The sequence below is a fragment of the Aulonocara sp. 'chitande type north' Nkhata Bay genome, linkage group LG5 (assembly GCF_057382095.1).
Source record: "Aulonocara sp. 'chitande type north' Nkhata Bay isolate Kocher_YH1m ecotype deep benthic linkage group LG5, A_spYH_male_GT1.1, whole genome shotgun sequence".
In the NCBI taxonomy this organism is placed as follows: Eukaryota; Metazoa; Chordata; class Actinopteri; order Cichliformes; family Cichlidae; genus Aulonocara; species Aulonocara sp. 'chitande type north' Nkhata Bay.
Window position 1 is genome coordinate 37,180,088 of NC_141348.1, and position 19,770 is coordinate 37,199,857.

General features: G+C 38.7%; 1 protein-coding gene across 6 annotated transcripts in view; it reads right to left on the reverse strand.

Moving 5' to 3' along the window:
• Positions 1-340: 340 nt before the first annotated feature.
• Positions 341-19,770, reverse strand: part of nav1b (neuron navigator 1b) — a 68,165-nt gene continuing 48,735 nt past the window's right edge. For 2 of the 6 annotated variants that reach the window (XM_086293345.1, XM_086293349.1), the window contains 24 exons: positions 18,589-19,348; positions 16,556-16,966; positions 15,832-15,873; positions 15,586-15,746; positions 14,921-15,094; positions 14,292-14,344; positions 13,895-13,918; positions 13,286-13,363; positions 11,472-11,555; positions 10,925-11,036; positions 10,709-10,830; positions 9,497-9,675; positions 9,136-9,292; positions 8,725-8,923; positions 8,114-8,214; positions 7,919-8,014; positions 6,389-6,557; positions 4,888-5,123; positions 4,607-4,758; positions 4,450-4,521; positions 3,896-4,092; positions 3,676-3,794; positions 3,263-3,460; positions 341-3,162 (listed from right to left, as the gene is read on the reverse strand). In XM_086293345.1, the coding sequence (XP_086149471.1) occupies positions 3,079-3,162; positions 3,263-3,460; positions 3,676-3,794; positions 3,896-4,092; positions 4,450-4,521; positions 4,607-4,758; positions 4,888-5,123; positions 6,389-6,557; positions 7,919-8,014; positions 8,114-8,214; positions 8,725-8,923; positions 9,136-9,292; positions 9,497-9,675; positions 10,709-10,830; positions 10,925-11,036; positions 11,472-11,555; positions 13,286-13,363; positions 13,895-13,918; positions 14,292-14,344; positions 14,921-15,094; positions 15,586-15,746; positions 15,832-15,873; positions 16,556-16,966; positions 18,589-19,348 (3,980 nt within the window). In that variant the 3' untranslated portion in view covers positions 341-3,078. The remainder of the gene's footprint in view (positions 3,163-3,262; positions 3,461-3,675; positions 3,795-3,895; positions 4,093-4,449; positions 4,522-4,606; positions 4,759-4,887; positions 5,124-6,388; positions 6,558-7,918; positions 8,015-8,113; positions 8,215-8,724; positions 8,924-9,135; positions 9,293-9,496; positions 9,676-10,708; positions 10,831-10,924; positions 11,037-11,471; positions 11,556-13,285; positions 13,364-13,894; positions 13,919-14,291; positions 14,345-14,920; positions 15,095-15,585; positions 15,747-15,831; positions 15,874-16,555; positions 16,967-18,588; positions 19,349-19,770) is intronic. The other 4 variants (XM_086293346.1, XM_086293350.1, XM_086293348.1 and 1 more) reach the window with 3 other exon arrangements.

Genomic DNA, 19,770 nt, shown 5'->3' on the forward strand with positions numbered 1-19,770 from the left:
ATATCAAATATCTGAGTATTAAAAAAAGAAAACATTATCATCTATCATCAATGATTTTCCTAAACAATGCATTAATGTTAACATTTTTTCATCACACAGCAAGTTTACATGCATTTACAACACTTAGAAACCCTTGACATTTGCACATTAGTGACACTGCATACAGCGTAACATTGTTTTCTTAATCTTAGTCCACAACAAGCTTTGCGAAAATATGACTATTCAGCAACATGTATTGGCCTAAGATGTCAGATTGTTTTTTTTACTTGTTTTAATGCAGACTAACTGCGAACTATTTCCACCTCATCTTTTGATTTTTTAACCTTCCTTGAGGGGACTGTTGTGATTTGATAAACTGGAACTGAATTGCTTTTTATTTCGTTTTTTATTGTCATTTGACGATTTACAAGTCCAGCTGCATTACTTTAGTTGCCATTCATAAGGACAAAACACATCGGCTAAACTTATGAACCCTGTCTTCAATGTATCACCAAACAAATCCTCTTCTCTTTAAGGCTCTATCTCCAGCTGACACTTATCATGTGGTGCAGTTTGGTCCGAATTAAGAAATCAAAGCCCGACCATATGAAAACACAGCGTTTGTTTGTGAATTTCATCATTGCTGATTGCCAACACCAGTAGAAGTTGCTGCATAGTCCCAGTACACTAGTAAGCAAACACAAATCACAGCTACCACAGAACAACAGGCACAATAACCAGTGAATGAGAAGCTGGAGTTGATGGCTTTAGTTAACCTGCAAAACAGATCAGAGAGGGGCTTGTAACACAGTCTGATACCTCACATATTTACAGTAATCAAAGTCAGCATGATGTCAGGGTAAGAGTCCCAGACACTTGACATCGTTTTTGCTCTTCGATGTCTTTTCTTCATTCATTTTTTAGTTTGCTTGTGACCAGTAAGAGCTGCAGATTAGCTTGAAGATTTAAAACCAGCCTTATACAAACAGTGCAATAAAGCAAATAAGCATGAAGCATCTCAGACATAAGTTTTTAGACTTTCTTATTGAGCTGTCTTTAAGTGGTCCAACATTCATTTACAGGTTTTACTTCAGGTGAAGTTTAGTCTGAGCACCAAAATGTTGGGGATAAAGAATTATTTCAACACCACTTGCACAACAATCTGTCATTTACTCCATAGGGGGCGTGTTTACACACATCTACACCAAATTCTTCATAAAGCATTTTAAATCTTTTTAACTCTTGCCTTAGAATAAGCACTCTACTACTTGATTCTGCATCTTAATTTCGTTGTTCTCATGACAATGACAATAAAGTTTCTGATTCTGATTCTGATTCTCTGATGTGCCCAAAATCCTCTCAAACATAAATACTGCAGGACATCAACTCGGGTATATACCGTATAAGATCTCACATGACTTCAGCCACTACAGAATGTCTTTAATAACATCTCCTATGAACTGTCACACATTTTCTTCCAAATATATTTCATATTTCTTTTGTGGTTGACAGAAATTACAGACAACTTTTTGCTAACCTACCCAGAACATCTACACAGCTTTTATCCAACACTAAAACAGTTTGGGACATTTTTAAGGAGCACCATGAGTACCGTACCTAAATGAAATTAAACATGAGTGGGGAGAAAATGTTCTTTTTGTTTGTGAAGCGTGTAAAAAATGAAACAGAAACAGGCAGCTCTAAAGCCACCCTGCTCAGCCATTAATAAAAGTGTTTAGCAGTAGAACTTTGATAAGGCTTACTTTAAAAGCACCTCCTACATGACTGTTATACGGCTGCTGTATAGGTATTTTCTATACATTCATAGTTGAACTTAAAACCCTAACTTGACAGTCAATATGCATGATTAAAGTACAGTATTTGGTTCAGTATATTCGATATTTGCACCAACTAATGTAGATAAAGTAACTGCAATGCAATCTGACTGTATTTACAGAATATACACAGTAACTAGTCTGAATGTTTGGGGAAAGACTTGAAAGAGATGTGCCTTTTCCTACATAAATGTTCTAGAGAAACAATCTTGAATTGGATTTAAATAACATTTACTCGTTATGTCTTCATTAGAGGTTGTTTGTTAAGTTATATCATCCCTGTGTAGTAAGTATCTAATACCTGATACATATGGCGACATTGGTGGCACTACTTAAGTAGCGACTAAAACAAAATTAAGTGTGCAGCGACAAAGTGATGAACTTACATCACTGATAAATAAGTTCTGTTTTATGCAAAAGAGTATGACAGCAGATTTAACTCATAAACTATGAAAATGATAAAGAAGATGGGAAAAAGTAAAAATATATTTTGAAAATTCCACTTGGAGTGTTCAGACTTTTTTTTTTTGCTGTGAAACGTAACCATGATGAACTGTAATATATAATATAGAAAGCTGAAGAAACAGCTTAGGATGCGGCTGTCTTAGGATGTTATTGATAAAAGCACCAGTATATTCTGCTTAAGTTGAGGTGACATTGATGTCTTTGTCTTAAGGCATATCATAAGTTTCACCTGCTCGGGCTGTAGAGTTCAGGATTGCATATATGTAAGATTTGGCCTTCAAAGACTGATACAGTAGATATGTGCCAAAGAACCTTGCAAGAAAGACTGGTATCTGTGATGCTGTCATACTCTTTTCCAATGGCTCTTTTTGACAAACACTTCAAGGTGCCCTTGAGCATAAAACAGGATTGACCGTGTGTTTTGTTGCAGAAGTCCCCTGAAGCTGAAGTGCTGAGCTGATGGACTTCTTAACAATCCACTAGCACCAATCTAAAAGTACTGAGGGCTACCATACTGGTAAAGATATCTGATTTATGTGAAGTGATTCTTAAATATATAATTAAGTAAGAGAACATAGCTTTTCATTTAACAGTTTTTTGAAAATACTGAATGGGTTAAATGATTTGGATTTAATAAGTCATATTTTCAAACTTCTCCTGCAGGAATGATGGTTTTTAAAAGCCCCACAACCATTTCTGAGGGTCCATTTGTTCCTGAATATGCACTGCATACACTGCAGTACAGTAAGCAAAAACAAAAAAAATTGGAGAGCTAAGTGTTTAGGTGTGAGCTTTGTATTCAAAGTTTAGGCAGGCTAGGGTCTTCTTTGTCTGGTGATTCAATGAAATTGGCAGCCTCTTGAAGTTTCAAAAGCATTGCCATCTATAAAAAAACAAAAGAGAGATTTGGGAAATTAGAACTTCTCTGGTTTGCAGATCAGTTTAAGAAATAATAGAAAGTATTGGGACACTGTCTCTATTACCAGAGGATCATTTTCCATGGAGCTGGGCGGAGTCTCTTTGTGAGGCCTCTCCTCACTTGGCTGGCAGGGGCTGCTGGAGCCGATGCTGGGAGGAGGTAGGTGGAACAATTTTGCCTGGTCCTGCTGGGCAGATGGCCAAGGCAGGGTGCCCCTCACCCACTCCACTGGGTCCTCCCATACTGCCTTTTGGCCATGGACCTGAGGAGTCACAACATAGCACCAAAGTAAACTTAGACTACAGCATTTCCTGTGAAAGGAAATACAATGGTGCTTTCAGAGAATAATCAAACTGCAAATTAATCTTGACCAAGTTTTATTTCAACAAGAATTACTTATTTTATTTGCTGTTATGGCTGCCCTAATCAATAAAAGCTGATTAAAAGTTTTCACTTTAAATGATTAAAGTGGTTCACCTTGATGCCATCCTTGGCCCCTTCTTGCAGGTATGGTATGATAGAGTGGTTCCAAAGATCAATGAACCATGATCGAAACTCATCCACTGTGACTGGACAGGATAAGAAAAAGCAAGGGCCTAAAGAGAAAAAAGCAGAAAGAAGAGTGAGAATGCAGCAACAACTATCACATCGAAACTAAACCTGTTTCTTCATTCCTAAAGTCTCAAGTGCTTCATACCTATGAGGAAATCCGATGTGCTGTGCTTCTCTAGGAAGGTGTGCAAATGATACCACAGTTTGGGAACCCAGTCTAACACCCTGATTAGATCCTCATTGGTCAAGTTCCTCTCATCTTCGGACTCCATCAACTTCCTGTGCAAGTATCGCACAAGGAAGCCATTGGCTGGCTCCACATTATTGGAGAAGGTCACCATCCTGAGACAATGAGAAGCATTGCATGTCACAACGCTAGACTTAATAGTTTGTTAACAACATATTTCATTATTTAAGAAGGTTTACCTTTAAGCTACACCAACATTAGATACATTGTAGTTTATAGTTAATGTTAAAATGATAGAAATGAGCTATTCTTTATAAACTACTATTAATGTTAATATTTATAAAGACGTCTTTTTATTTTGGTCTTTTGGCTTTTAGAAGCCTATCATTATCCTCTTACTTATAGTACTGGGACAGCATTATTGAATGAAGCATGCAAAAATTCTTCAACCAGCATTAATAGTTTCAACAGGTTATTGCTATATATTAGTTACATAGTCATTTATAACCAACCTGAAGCTGAGATGCAGGCCATGGTTTGCAATCATCTTCACTGGCTGATTGCTTGTTCCAACAATGTAAGGGCTAAACAATATTGCACAGTTAAGGCCACATTCAGCACCTACATAACTATGGTTTATCAAGTTGTATTCATGGAGACGAAGTTTACCATTTGTGATATTTGCAGGTTAGAGCACCATTGACAAGTTCACTGATGGAAGCAGGATCATGAATATCATCCAGAATAACCACCAATGGTATTTCCGTTGCGCTTTCCCGGTCTATTTGATTCGCTAAATTAGAAAGATAAAGCTGCAGATCCTACAAAGAAAGAGACAGAGATTGCAATACAAAATGATAAAAGTAAAATCATACAGGTGCAGACTGGACAAACTCAGTCTGTGGAAGAAGAATTGTGGGGATCTTTAAGGGCACATCAGTTTCTGTTACCTTGCATGACTGGCGGTGCATGTTGAAAGTGACCACAATGCCATCTGTGACTTCGCGAGCACTGCGGTCCACCAGGTACTCAGCCAGCCGGGAAGCGAGGTACGTCTTCCCAGTGCCACTCGGCCCAGACAAGATCAGACGACGATGTTTGAGTAGAAGACTTATGTAGTGCTGCATCATGGGTTTGGGAATGAGAGTTTCAAATACCAGGCTGTCCACACACTTCTCCTTCAAACCTGAGCATAGTGAAGGAAAGAAAGAATGACTTGCATGATCAACTGCTCTAATAAACAAAGTTGATGACTATCTGCTAATTACATTGGATGTATCAGCGATGGTGATAAAGTGCAGTTTGATACATAATATTTAAATGCTTGATTGGAATTCTGTTAATATCTATACCAGAAAAAATACACATTGCAAACTGGACTGGCTTCAGTCAGAAGATGTTGTGAAAATAGATTTATATTACTTTGCATGTCCTTCATAATCAGCACAGAGCTCAAGCATTTCACTCTAAAAATAGTTCTGCATCAAGTGTAGGAAGTCTTTGCACCCCCATCCCCCAGCCTGCAGAAGTGCAATCTTCCTTAACATCTATGGGGCCCATGTGTCTGACGCTGGTCAACCAGCTGGGCCTGACTGCCCTGAGATCATGTTACTCAGAGCCCTGTCTGGGCTGCCGCTGCTTTCCCAGCTCTCCGAGCACTTGGCTCCTCGCATTCCTGCATGCGAAGGTGGAGCGGGGTCAACCACCAAACCAGAACCATGACTGTTCCCACCAATCATCACTCTGGTTTAGAATCACTGATGGGCTCAACATGTGTGCAACTCAACAAAACAAAACAGTGCCAAAGGGTAAATGCTTATACCTCAAATATATAATCCTAGTGATAACGCTAAGTGAGCCTCTGACAGCAGGTCACGTTGTTTACATCTATATCTGTTTAGACATGACCTTTGACCTTCTAGATATAAATCACATAATTTTATTGTATTGATATTTGTTGAACTTTGTTATAATATACATAGGAATGCATTTGAATTCTTGCATCAAGGCCAAAAATCATTTTTGTGGGGTAAAACAAACAAACACTTTTGACCATTAAATTCTAATTAGTTCTTCCTTAAATATAATTCAGTGTTTGAATCGGACAGACATATGGATAACATGAAGTGTAGTGTTTCAGGTCACAACTGTCAAAAATAATTATTTTAATAAAATAGCGTTTGGGGAGAAATAATGACCTCATCAGCTGCTTTGACCGAGGATCAGAACAGTGCAGTTCATTGGTTTTGACCACAAATGATTGTAGAGAAGTCGGCTCAAGCTAAAAAAAAAAAAAAAGCCTCATACAAAAATCATTGTGAATTAGGAAATTTGAATGTTGAATTCCAAACTTTACGTTTCAATACTAATCTGAATGAATTTACTTCTAATTCTGTGAATAAAACATCTTAAATTTAGTAGCACTTTAGAAGTTATACATTTTCTGCAAACCTTTCAGTGCCACTGTGATGCTACTGGGGCCTCGTGACATGCAGCGAGAGGGTTGTGTCTCAGGAGCTTCTCCTCCCAGCACTCTCTTAATGTGGCCCATACTGTAACTGTAGATGGAATCTGTAGACAGTCCCAGACTGGAGGTAGGGTCCACCTTGGCTATATATACCTGGAAGAAAAAGTAAAGAAAAGCAGAACTGAGTAAAACTAAGTAAAGAAAACTCCTTACAAGAAGAAAAAGAAAAATATGTACAGTATAACAAAAAAATAGTTTTAGAGCTATTCCTCCACACAACACATTTGGTTTTATTACCACCACACAAATAAAATGAATGATCTTTCAAGCCCATTACCCTCGTAACAAAATCAGAAAGTTATTTTAAGTTTACAGATGCAGCTCAAAAACTAGAATTATGAAAAAGTTTGTAATTTCCATTTAGTTTATCATATATTAAATTTTCAATATTCGTTTTGATAGTTAAACCCTAAAGTTCCTTCCATAAAAAAATAACTCAAAATATTCAAATATTTCAATTTAAGTTTAAGTAAAGTACTATTAAAATGGTATGAATACTGTGTACCTGTCAGTTCAGTATATGCAATCACAATCATGCAGAAGACTACCGACTTGACAGTTGTCCAGACGATGATCACTGACATTTCCCACAAGGAGAGTAACCTAGCGAAAGTTATTGCTAAAAGGCTGACTGTCTTCAGAGGCTGTACTGAAGCATACTAATGGAAAGTTGACTGGAAGGGAAAAGGGTGGTAGGAAAGGGTGTGCAACCATCAAGGATGTCCTCAGTCTTGAGAGGACTGTTGAAAAAGTCAATTCAAGAACTTGGAAGAGATTCACAAGGAGTGAAGTGAGGTTAGTTTAAGATACAGATATCTTCAGCAAAGTGCTAGAACTACAGCTGGACCTGACTGTTGCTCAATGGTACAAAGTCTCATTTTTTTAGATGACTGTAAACTTTACATTTCAAAGATTTACTGTCTACTGTTTACATTTTAAAAATCAAGTCCCAAGAGACTGCAGGAAGAGTAGAGAGGTAGAGAATCCAAGAAGTTTGAAGTCCAGTTCGAAATTTCCACAGTCTATAATGATTAGGGGTGCCATATCATCTGCTGGTTTTAATGGTGGTTGCTGGTCCATGATGAGGATACTACAGATGTTGAACGTTTCTCTACTATAAACTCTTTTTGATTGATCTTGGGAAAATCATAATAACTTAAGACACTGGATTTCTAATTTTAATGAGCTCTAAGCCAGAGTCATCAAAATTAAAAGAGAAATGGCTTTAAATATTTCACTTTATGTGAATGTAGAAGATATGAGTTTTTGAATTAAATACCATTTTCAGAAGCACTGGTATGTATGTTTTCTGTGTCTTACTTTACACCTCTGAACAGCGCTCCTGATGCTCCTCTTGATGCTAAAGTTAATGTGACAGCTGAATTGTAATTGTAAGCATGCTTCAAATTTGCATTCAGCTTTTTAACAGGTTGCAGTGAGTGAGGATTTCTCACCTTAAAAGCCTGGCTGACAGCTGAGTCAAGCATCACCCAATCCATCCTGCCATTCACTCTGACAGTGCCGACAAAGAAATCCTGCTGTTTAACCTCCTGTTGACACAAAGTGAAGTTAATAGGTGATTCACAGGTGGCAGAGGCAATTTAAGAGGAAAGGAAGGATTTAGAAAAAGCAAATTTACGAAAACATACATCTTTAAAGACACGTAGATCCGCAACACAAACCACGACCCTGACACGATGGTCATCTCTCTGTGAGGAAAGGCTGAGAGAATCTGCAGTGTGGATGTCTGCTAAGCAGTAAATCAAAGAGTGTATAAACAGAAAAAAGAAAGCTAATGAGGCACAAGTTGAAAGTTGAAAACAAGCAGTGTTAATTTTGCATTATATTCTGTATCTACTGAACTGTAATTTTAAAAGATCATATTTTATAGACTTCAGAACAAAAGCATGGATTTTTACATCACCATGTATTAAATGACCAAGGAAACAAGTAATGGATTTTGACTTCCTTGACACTGTAACTTTAATTTTTATTGTTATCAGACATTTAATCTCTGGGCATATAGATTCTAAATAATGGCATGAGGCAATTATAGGGATTCTAGAAAATCCAATGATTTCAGTGATACTGAATTACATTAAATTATTTTTTCTTCAAATAAATTCGGTTGAGAAGTTCTTTTTATCATTCAGATAAACATGCTTATTTTCACTGTTCTGTTTTGTTTTTTTACCCAGTTATGGGACTCATTGTTGCATTCTTACTCCTATAAATATAAATGTCAAAGACGGAGCTGTACCTGAGCTGCTCCCCTCACTCAGCCCTCTGCTGTAGCTTTTAGGCACGTGCATGGCTACTGACTGTCGGGGTGATGAGCTTCCCAGAGCAGTGAGACCTGAGGACTGGGAAACAGAGCTGGAGGGTCCAGGAGATGGACAGGGAGACAAAGTACCTGTCTTCAGATGGTCGTTCTCAGCCTTCAGGTTTTCGATTGTCCTCTATTTAAAAATAAATAAATAAATAAAAAATTACCGATCACTGCACTGTTTACCAATTGCAAAATACAAAACACTAAAGGGTAAGATTTTTACAAAAGCAAATCAACTGGTCTAGACAAAAATCTTCATAAAATAAACATCCGGCTGGAAAATGAAATGCACTTTGAGGCCAACCTTTTTATGAAACAAACAAAAGACAAAATTATATATACCTGCATGTTGTTCATGGCCTCCTGCAGGTGCTCCAGCTGATGGGCTGAACTCAGAGCCTCGAGGCGGATGTCTGTCAGTTTACGCTCCTTCTCCCACAGTTCTGTGCGCAGGTCTGTTACAACCTTATCATCACCTGCCTCACTCCCTTCAGAGAGTCTGGTGACAATGAAATTATGGGAAAATTATCATTATGGTACTGTAGCAGGGATCAGAGGAATGACAGGAAAATAACAATTTTACATAGTTCTGTGATATTCTGTTTTCACATCTACGAGAAGTTTGTATTTATTTATATTGTGATTCAATTCCTTATTTGATATGCATATAAATAGAACAATGATAAAGATCCTTGTATGGTACCTTGAAGATGATGCTGAGGCTGAGGATTTCATTGACACCGGAGGGTTATCTCCATCATGGTGGATTTTGGGGGAGGAAGGTGCTGAGGATTCTGGGGTGGCAATCTCTTCAATGTCAGCATATGGCCCAGTTGGCTTTGAGCCCTTCTTACTAAAAGCCTTGTTGAATGAGCTGCGTAACTGTTGGGAGAATACATGAAATTGAGATGTAATAAATAACAAGCCTGGGAAAAAAACAAGAATAAAAGCAAAAGACAGCTGAAAAGAAATTCTTAAAAAGTGATTGTGATGACCTGAGAGTTCACAGAATGTGGCTTTTTTTAAACAAAAAGTAGGCAAATATAAATTTCCAAACAAAAAAAAGTTGGTGAAATGTTAGATTTACAGCAAACTAGTTTAATAAAACTCATTTAGTATGTTGGGGTTTTCAGTTCCTGAAAATTGTAACAGCAGTTTGAAGTCCACAAGACAATAAATTTAATAATAAACATTTAATAATAAAGCATGATTAAATCATACAGTAACTGTGTATGTTTGAAAAACAGACAAACAAAAAAAGGGATGACAGAACATTTCCCAACATTTAGGAAGTATGACTCAAAGCACATGCAGGCTGGAGTGGAAAAGGTTTGAGTTTTATTTACTGTAGCAACATCACTCACCTCAAAGACCTAAAATAAAAAAGCGGGGCAGCATGAGGGAGAGACCAGAGTCATATTTAATACGAAAGATGGAACAAGACAGGAGGCGAATCACACACACACAAGCAGGAGCGTAAAGTAGGACAACAACTGACTTTTTCAGTCTGAACACACAAGACACAACAAGAAAAGGAAGCAAGACATGTTCATTCATTTAAAATATTCATCCATTTAACCATTGAGCTGTATTGTTATAATCACAATTAAAAGCAATTATAATTCTATAGCTCCACCATACATTTCAGATGTTATATGTAAGACAAAAAGAACAAAACGACCCAGTTTTATCAACACAGTCACTGAATGTGGTCAGTCTGATCAATTTGGAATCACTAAATTGATACCAATATTGTTACTTTCATCTCGTTTCCTGATGATTTGTATGAAACGATGAAATGTATTTGTTTTTCCTGCCATATATTGTCCTGCACAGATGCCATACAGGATGGTACATTAAGACTCCTGGTGAACTTCTTAGGCACAAATTTAGTCAGTGACCAGTGTTTCCTCACCCAGCTCTTCTTCTTCTTCTTCTTGGCCTCCTGCTCCTTGAGGCTGCCCATGCTCGAGTGGCTGGTGGTGCTGGTAAGACTGGAGAGGCTTTCTGAGGAGTTCTGGCGGTTGATCTGCAGCTCTGAATACCCAAAAGAAAATAGAAGAGTTGAACAAGGAGACAGAAGTATATGACAGTCAAAATCCTACTGTATATCATAAAGCGCAGTCTGTACCTTTGGGTGTGACATCAGGATTACTGAGGGCCCCCTGAATGATTTCCTGGGCTTCAGTATTTTTGGCCTTCAGAATGTCAATGGTGTCCTTCAATTCAGTAAGCTCAGAGTCCTTAAGGAAACATCAGTATGTAGTCATGTTAGTTGATGGGTTAGTAACTGAGCCAAGATTTTTCTGTACCGACGACTGTGGAATGCCTCTTCACTTTCACTAAGGATGTCAGGTTGTGTTGAGTGACAACATCGAAATCCTATCATGACTCGCATCTCATTTTCATGACAACTATGCAACTATGGTCTCTTTTTCACTCACAAAACTAACCTAATGAGCAGAGTGCATAGTTTATGATTAACATCACTGGAATTTATTTGCTGATTATGTAGTAATTTCTGTCTGCTTTTAGCTGTCATGTAAGAGATTGTTTATGGCGTGTTTCTAGTGTTACCTACTTTTCTCATCAAATTTCCTCATGTAAATAAATGGAGACTGGCACAGACTTCGCTACCGTTATAGTATTCAATCATCGATGTAATATCGCCAAAATACCTTTTGATCTGAGGAGACAGACAGTGTCTGCAGGCGTGCTGTCATCAGGGCCAGACTTTGTTCAAATGCTGCGACCAGATTAGCCTATGAGAGAAAGACACAGAGTTAAAAGGCTACAAAGAGAGAGTGTGTGTCTGTGTGTGAAGGATGGTGAGGCAGCAGACAGGTATGAGTCACCAGCTGAAACAAATCGATTTGCAGCCTCACACACTCACACCACGTCGAACAAATAGCTTTCTTCATCTGCTGGGAGAGGATAGAAGGGATGGAAGAGTCAACAGCTGCGGATGATGTCAGAGGTAAAAAAGGACATTATGGTAATGGTGGTAATGTTCAAGGGGATGTTGCACTATGGGACAAAGGTTGTTAACCTCAAAAGCCATGGATAACAAAATCACATTTAATTAGTTAACAGGTACATGTGAGTTTTTCTTTGTTTTACAATAAATAGTTTCTACAAGGATCTTTTTGCAGACTTATTTTTTCAGTTGTTTTAGAATATCTTCCATGTCCAAAAGTCCACTTGTTACTACCCTCTGGTATACATTTAGAGCTACCAAAAATACATTTTTTGTCTCATACTGCTTGACTCATCATTAGGTTTGCTGCTGACCTCCTCAGAAGCTTTTAAAGCTATCCTAACCACCTAAATAAAGAGCAGTCAGCTACTGAATTGTCACTAAGAGCAGCAGACCTTCAGCAAACCTAATATGTTACACTACCGGAAAGACGTTCCAGTAAAACTCATGTCAGCCACAAAACTAAAACCTAAAAGTAAAAAATAAGTCAAAGTTAAACTATACAAAGAGACGCCTCAGAAAACTGTGCTGCAACATTTTTTTAGATCAGCTGTTTTATATTAAATAATGAATGTAACTGTTAGTCGTAGCTCTATTTAAAATGAAAATTAGCATTCAAATCGGAAGGCTTACGCCACACCACACCACAATTCCACCATGTCAGATGTCACAAGAGAGTGAAACAGGGTGCTCTGAAAGTAACTAACAAACCTGGCCTAGCTGCTACACACAGCATCCAGAGGTACAGGACAGTGGGAGGCAGGCAGAGGGCAGCAGTGAGTCCAGCAGTCAATGCAGCCCAGGTTGTAAAAAAGAGGGATAAAGGTGTTAGGAGAGCGAAAACCTCTTACAAAAACATACGGACAGACCAACAAACACACTTAGTTCCCCATACATACATCAAAACATCCAGATTAGTCAACAGCAAAGCCTGTTAGTGCATGTGCAAAAGAAGAATGTTGTCTACTGCATCAGAAACTGCAGATTAAAGGGTCACAAGCTGTACAATAAGATAATTAAAAGTAGCTGGGATGGGAAAGCTGGTAGAAACAAAGTTACAAGCGAGTAGCCGGGTGTAGGGTTACATGATTTTGTTTAAGAGGATACAGATTTTAATAAATGCGGGGGGAAAGTAGTTATAGAGAGAGAAGACGTAATTCGGCCTAAGTGCAATTAGAGGGGTAAATCTTAGGTTCTGTGTCCAGCATGCTGTTTAAGTAGATGCCAGGGTTACAGTTAGACTACATTAAAGTTAACTAATGTAGTTTTTTTTATTTTCTTAGATTAGCAAAGATTTACACACCCAGATAAGCCTCACAAAACTGCGGGTACACCTGCTTTTAGTTGGTTATGGGACAAAAGTTCAATGACTTAAATCAAGTGGAATTTACATTTGTGGTTGAGCACTTTGAGAGAATACCTGTTATGTAGCCAAGTTATTATCAGATTAACTTTGGAAAACAGACAGAAAACGAGGGTGGAGAGATACAGGAGGTAGGGGTAAGGCTTACGTACATTGGCAGAAAGCTGCACGGTTAAGTTGGCAACCTTTTCCTGGGAGGATTCCAGCTCCCGTCTCAACTTGCGGATTTGCTGTAGACAAATAGTAAATCAAGTTTGAACAGTATGACCACAGCACCATACACAATACCTCAGACATAAAACCAGAGCTGATGAAAATGTTAACACAAACTTTGATAATGATAATGCAGTAATGGAATGTGTTAAATGCATAGCTTTGTTTGGTTAAATCAAAGAATGTATAAACAATGTAACATGAAGGTTAATGCTCCACCACAGCAATCAAAATAATCCAGAAATATACTCTAAACCAACAGAAATTGGATGAAAGTCTCTTTTCAACTTATTTCTCATGCACTCAGAATTTAATGAGAACTGGCTGTCTTTATGAAATGTTAGAATGTATTGTTAAAGAACACAAAATATTAAAGATAAAACTAAATGAACTGAATGAACTGAGTTATGAGCTTCTGAGATATAATCTCAGACTTTCTGAAGCACCAGTGACACCATCTGATGACAGAACCCATTTCAACAGGAAATGACAGACGGCGAGTACAAATGCAAAATGGGATCTGAAGACGTATGGCATGTTTGCCTTACCTCCCCTTGTATCCTCTCCTCATTCTTAAGAAAGCATGGCGAAAGTAAGAGGGATAGTGTAGAGGATTCAGTTCACGGGCAGTCATTAAAACTAGTCATCAAAACAAATATAACTCAGAATAGTTATCACTACCCCGATACCAGCTCATGAAGAGGCTTAGGAATCAGCTGGACAGTTTCATAAATGCATACAAGAACTTTCCCATGTCAAACCAGTTGATAACTTGTAGTTATGGAAGCTGGTCTCCTAATGAGAAATTCACCCTTATCCTACACAGGAAATACTTTTAAAAAACAGCCTCCTGGATGATTTGTAGACATAAAGAGGAAGTACAATGCTACAAGATTAAAAGTAAAACATTTCCTATGCTACAAAAAAGAGACTGTAAATACTCACTGAGGAATGGTTGGATGAAGCATTAGATGCCAAAGACAGCACAGAGCCATGCACTGAAAACACAAGGTAGAGTTGTAAGCTTAATATTAAAATTTAGTTTCACAGAAGGCAGCTTTAATTTGCAAAGTAACAAAGAAATGTTGAAATAATCATAGACCAAAATGATAAATAAATGACTAAAGAATCTAGAAATTAAATATTTTTTAATATACCAAAGGCTCCCTCAAATCCTATTCAATATTCTATAACATTATAAAACAGTATGTGACTTAGCTGACTTCAAAAAGTTAAAAATAAAGCATATCCTGTTTAAAATTCATTCAGATTTCTGTAATTAAAAAAATACTTAAATGTGTAAAAACAAACCAATTCATTAAGAAACTGAAGTTAGGGGTATCCTAATGTTGGACTCTGTATTAAAATGTCTGTAAATTATCAAAGAGTTGTAGCAGGATTAAAATGTTGCTGTTTTGTATATATTTTCACCACAGATTATGCCCTTAAACGAGTCTAACATTCTGCTTAGATTGCAGATAGACAGATTGTGTGCAGTATGAGTAGACAGCTTTGTTTCATTTGAGGTCATATTGGAAAGCTCCCCTGCAGGGAAGTGAGTCAAACAGACTCACCATCCTCTCCTGGTTCACGGAAAGACCCAGACCGCATCATGCTTTTTGGACGGTCAACCAGGGACATACTGCTGCCCAGAGGGGAGGATCCATAGAGATCGCAGGCAGAATCACTTGGGGGGCCTATGCTGTTGGACCGCGATATCCTTGGGGTGCCACTGGAAATTGGGGCAACTATCATAACAGATAGTTGGTATGGTTCAGTGCTCCACACAGATACATATATGCATACAAAACAGTCCTACACCTTGGTACAGTATAGCACTCTCATTCTGATGACTAAGTGTAAAGCAACACTGACACAACAGCAATATATATAGCCTCACTCGACCCCTGTTGCATTCATCTCCAGCATATTTTGAACCTAAACTCAAGTTTAAGTAGTTGTTCATATGGCATAATTCAATTCAGATTTTCAAAAAATCTATTTTAAAACATCTGGCCAATACTTTTTCACTCACAATACAGAATGCATTACTGACAACTTGTGCAAACCCTGCTCAACTGTAAACGTTTTTCTCTCAGCACGAGCTCCATAGCCCTGTCCTCTCAAAGCTCAACAAAAAGAAGCATCGCTAATCAAAGATTAGCCCTTAATGTTAAAGCTCAAAAAGTGAGGGCTTTTAAAACTTGTTAGCCAGCCAAAATGGAACACATAAACTCACCCACATTGGTGAGAGGAATCTTATTGGATAATGGGTGCAGGGTGCGGGTAGGAGAAGGCCACTGAGGGGGGCTATCACTCTCTGTCATGCTGACTATGTTGTGGGAGTGCCGTCTTCCTGGCTTACTTTCTTCACTCTCTGATAGGTTTGAGCCATAGCGTCTGCAAAAGAAAGGTTATTTACTTGAAGATGCAGCATAGTGCATGATTTTAAATAGACAATTTGACAATAAGTGTTTTGACATACTCTAAGCCTTTCTTTGGCAAGGTATTCCGATCTGTTTGCAAGCTGTAAAGAAAAGAGTAAAAACACAATTTTCAGAAAACATGGCCTGGGTCTGCCTAAACATACATTCCTTTGGCAGGAAAGTATCTGGACTATCTCCATCTCAATAAAGAGAAATTTTGTGATAGATGCAGCTCTTCATCTTCAAAATGAGACCGTGGACTCTCCTTTCCCAGAAAAAGGCACATATAATATGAGTGAAATGAGTGTCAGCTGCCCAGAAATGTATAGCCAAACCATCACACAGAAACTTCATCTTAGCTGGGCTTCATCCTTAGCTGCTCGTAGGATAAATGCAAAGTCTTGTGATTGTTCTAATGAAAAGACATGTGGACATTTTTATGACTGAATTCTTGTGCAATGAGCATTTCTTGTATTGCCAATTGAATTAGGAATCCCTGAATGATAGCAAAATGAAAAATAAAATAGTTTTTTGGTCCAAGGTTTTGCTTCAATTTTTTGAGGGTTTGTTTTTTAAACTTTGATGCTTTTTCAAATTAGTTGCAGAAGTATTAAGCATTTTTTTTCTCCTCTAAGGAGACAAAACCAATTGTCTGTTCAGAGTTACTCTTTAGCAGAAACTCTCTAACAACATACACTGATGACATTAAAACTGCATAACCCCTTTTTTCCCCCAAACATATCAGTTTTGACACAGTTTACATTACATATTTCAGACACTTGCCTGTCTGAGAGGGTGAGGGACGTCCTACTCCCAGCCCCCCAGGTTCCTGTACTCCTCTCTTCTTTATCACGGGTGTTTGTTGTAACAAACCTTGCACTTGCAGGCACACTCATCTGGAGGGGCAGGGACTCCAAGCTGCGGTGCATGCCTGACAGTTTGGGGTAGAGTATCGGCGATCCACTCAGGCTTTCACTTGCGTAAGGGCTGGGTGAATCAATATGAAGGACTGGCGCTGGGCTAGGGGTTAGGCGGGTGGCCGTGTGGGAACTAGCCAAGTCTTGGAGCTTGGAGTATGGGGGCACTTTGGGTGGAAGGTCCTGTATTGTCACACAGGAGTCAAGACTGTTTGAGTTGACCTTGTCCAGGTGAGCCAAGCTAGGAGGACGACCTAGAGACTTAGTGTTCAGCATCCTAGGATTGAAGCATGAAAGACATGATGATGAAAAAGGAAACTGAACATTTTAAAACCTGTTAAGTATTGAATGCAGTTTATTTTAAAGCCTTTTGCCCAAATTTTTTTTTTTTTAAATTCAATGTTGCCTTTTTTTCCCCTAGCTCTATTCACTCCCCCTTCCATGTGCTTGTCCTGCTAGACCTCAGTGCAGATTTTGATACTACTGACCATAAACATTTTATTACAGCAATTAGAGCATGCTGTAGGTATTAAAGGTAGTGGGATGAAGTGGTTTGAATTGTATCTACCTAACAGACTCCAATTTGTTCATGTAAATAGAGAGTTTTATTCACAAACTAAGGCTAATTATGGACTTAGCATACATTTTCACTACTATGCAGACGACACACAACTTTATCTATCCATGAACCCAGATAACACACACCAATTAGTTAAACTGCAGGGATGTCTTAAAGACATAAATTCAGATAAAACTGAGGTTATTGTACTTGGCCCTAAAAGTCTTAGAAATCTGATTTCTAGCCAGATGCTTACTCTAGATGCCATTACCCTGGCCTCCAGTAACACTGTGAGGAATCTCTGAGTCATTTTTGACCAGGATATGTCCTTCGATGCACATATTAAACTAATATTTAGGACTGTTTTCTTCCACTTGCGTAATATCTCTAATATTAGAAACATTCTTTCACAGAGTGATGCTGAAAAACTAGTTCATGCATTTATTACTTCGAGGCTGGACTACTCCAATTAGTTATTACCAGGATGTTGAAAAAACTCCCTGTAAAGCCTTCAGCAGATCCAAAATGCTGCAGTAAGAATACTGACAGGGACTAGAAAGAGAGAGCAGATTTCTCCTGTATTGGCTTCCCTTCATTGGCTCCCTGTTAAATCCAGAATTGAATTCAAAATCCTGCTCCTCACATACAAGGTCTTGAATAATCAGCTCCCATCTTATCTTAATGACTTTGTAGTACCATATCACCCTATTAGAGCACTTCACTCTCAGAGTGCGGGCTTACTTGTTCCTAGAGTATTTAAAAGTAGAATGGGAGGCAGAGTATTCAGCCTTCGGGCCCCTCTTCTGTGGAACCAGCTTACAGTTTGGGTTGGCGCGACAGACACCCTTCTCTACTTTTAAGATTAGATTTGAAATTTTCCTTTTTGATAAAGCATATTGTTAGAGCTGGACCAGGTGACACTGAAGCCCCCCTTAGTTACCCTGCAATAGTTGTAGGCTGCTGGGGGATTCCCTTGATGCACTGAGTATTTCTTCTTCAGTCACCTTTTTCGCTCATGTGTTTATACACCTCTCTGCATTGAATTATTCGTTATTATTAATCGTTGGCTCTCTTCTACTGCATGTCTCTGTATGGTTCTGCTGGAGGTTTCTTCCTGTGAAAAGGGAGTTTCACCTTCCACTGTCACCACAGTTCTTGCTCACTGGGTGTTATATGATTGTTGGGGTTTTCTCAGTTTTCTTTGTATTTCTGTAGGGTCTTTACCTTACGGTATAAAGTGCATTGAAGCATCTGTTGTTGCGATTTGCCACTATATAAATAAAACTGAATTGAACTAAAATGAAAATAAAAACCCTCAGAACATCAATAAAATGACAAACCTTGGTATGGTGGGTGATGACAGTTCGGGGTATTTGCTGCTGCTAGTTCGTCTCAGGCCATGCAGTTTCACGGAAGACTCTCCTGTTGATTCGGATGGTGCGTGTTCTCCTTTTAGCGAAGCACAGTCGATGTCTGCAACCACAGCCTTAGCTTTGGCCCTTTCCTTTTCTTTCTCTCGGTCTGTCTGGTTTACTGGGCTAGTACTTGTTCGATTAGTTATTTTAATGCTGGAGCTACTTGGTTCTTTAACCCTGGGGCCTGAAGAAGTTATGGGTACAGGTTTCAAGGACAGCAGACTAGAGTCAATTGTACTGCTGACAGGGCGAGTTGTGGGGCGCCCAATCACACTAAGTGTGCTTGATTTGGCCGGTCGGGGCAGGCTGCGGTACTGAATGCTGTTTCGGGCGTTTGGCCCCAGGAAGCTCTGCTCACTGCTGGCATCAAAACTGTTCTTTCTACCCGAGGGTATTCCTCCTCCTACAGGTTTCACAGGGATGCCAGATGACTTGGGGGTTTTTCCCACAGTAGCAGAGCCACTAGAGATGGTGGCACCCCCTGCTGTCATGACGGTTGCTGTACCAGTTGCTGTTGGTGGTCTCTTGTAGCCAAAGGAGGTTCCAGCAGTGGGTTTAACTAGACCTGAAGGGGGCTTGCGGTGCTCTCCATGATGATCTCTGCCAGCATCTGAACGGGAACGCTGCAGACCAGCAGTTCTGATGGAAATCTTGGATTTGTCCAGTGGCTTCTCACTTTTTGGTGCTAGTTAGACAGACAGAAAGAAAAAAACATATTACATTGACATTAAAAACTTAAATAACTTAAATACTTATAAAAGCAGCAGGAATTTGGGGGAATGTGATTAGTTCTATTTATCTTTCAGCCACAGTGACCATAGCCTTCCTCTTAATATAATCACACCCTGTCAGAAGAAAGTATTCAAATAAATAAATGGGTGGTTATTTGTTGAGGGATATTTATGGGCTAGCAAACCACATGAGAGTAGAAATGCATGCCATTTTTGCTATTACTGATGAGATAAAACAAAACACATCTGTCTGCACTAAAAGAACCTTTATGTGTTCCTTGATGTTTAGAGTGACTCACAAAAAAACTTTTATTTAAAACGACGGAAAGTAAAGTTTTAACAATATTTTAAAGCCTATAGTAGTGAATTAACCAAC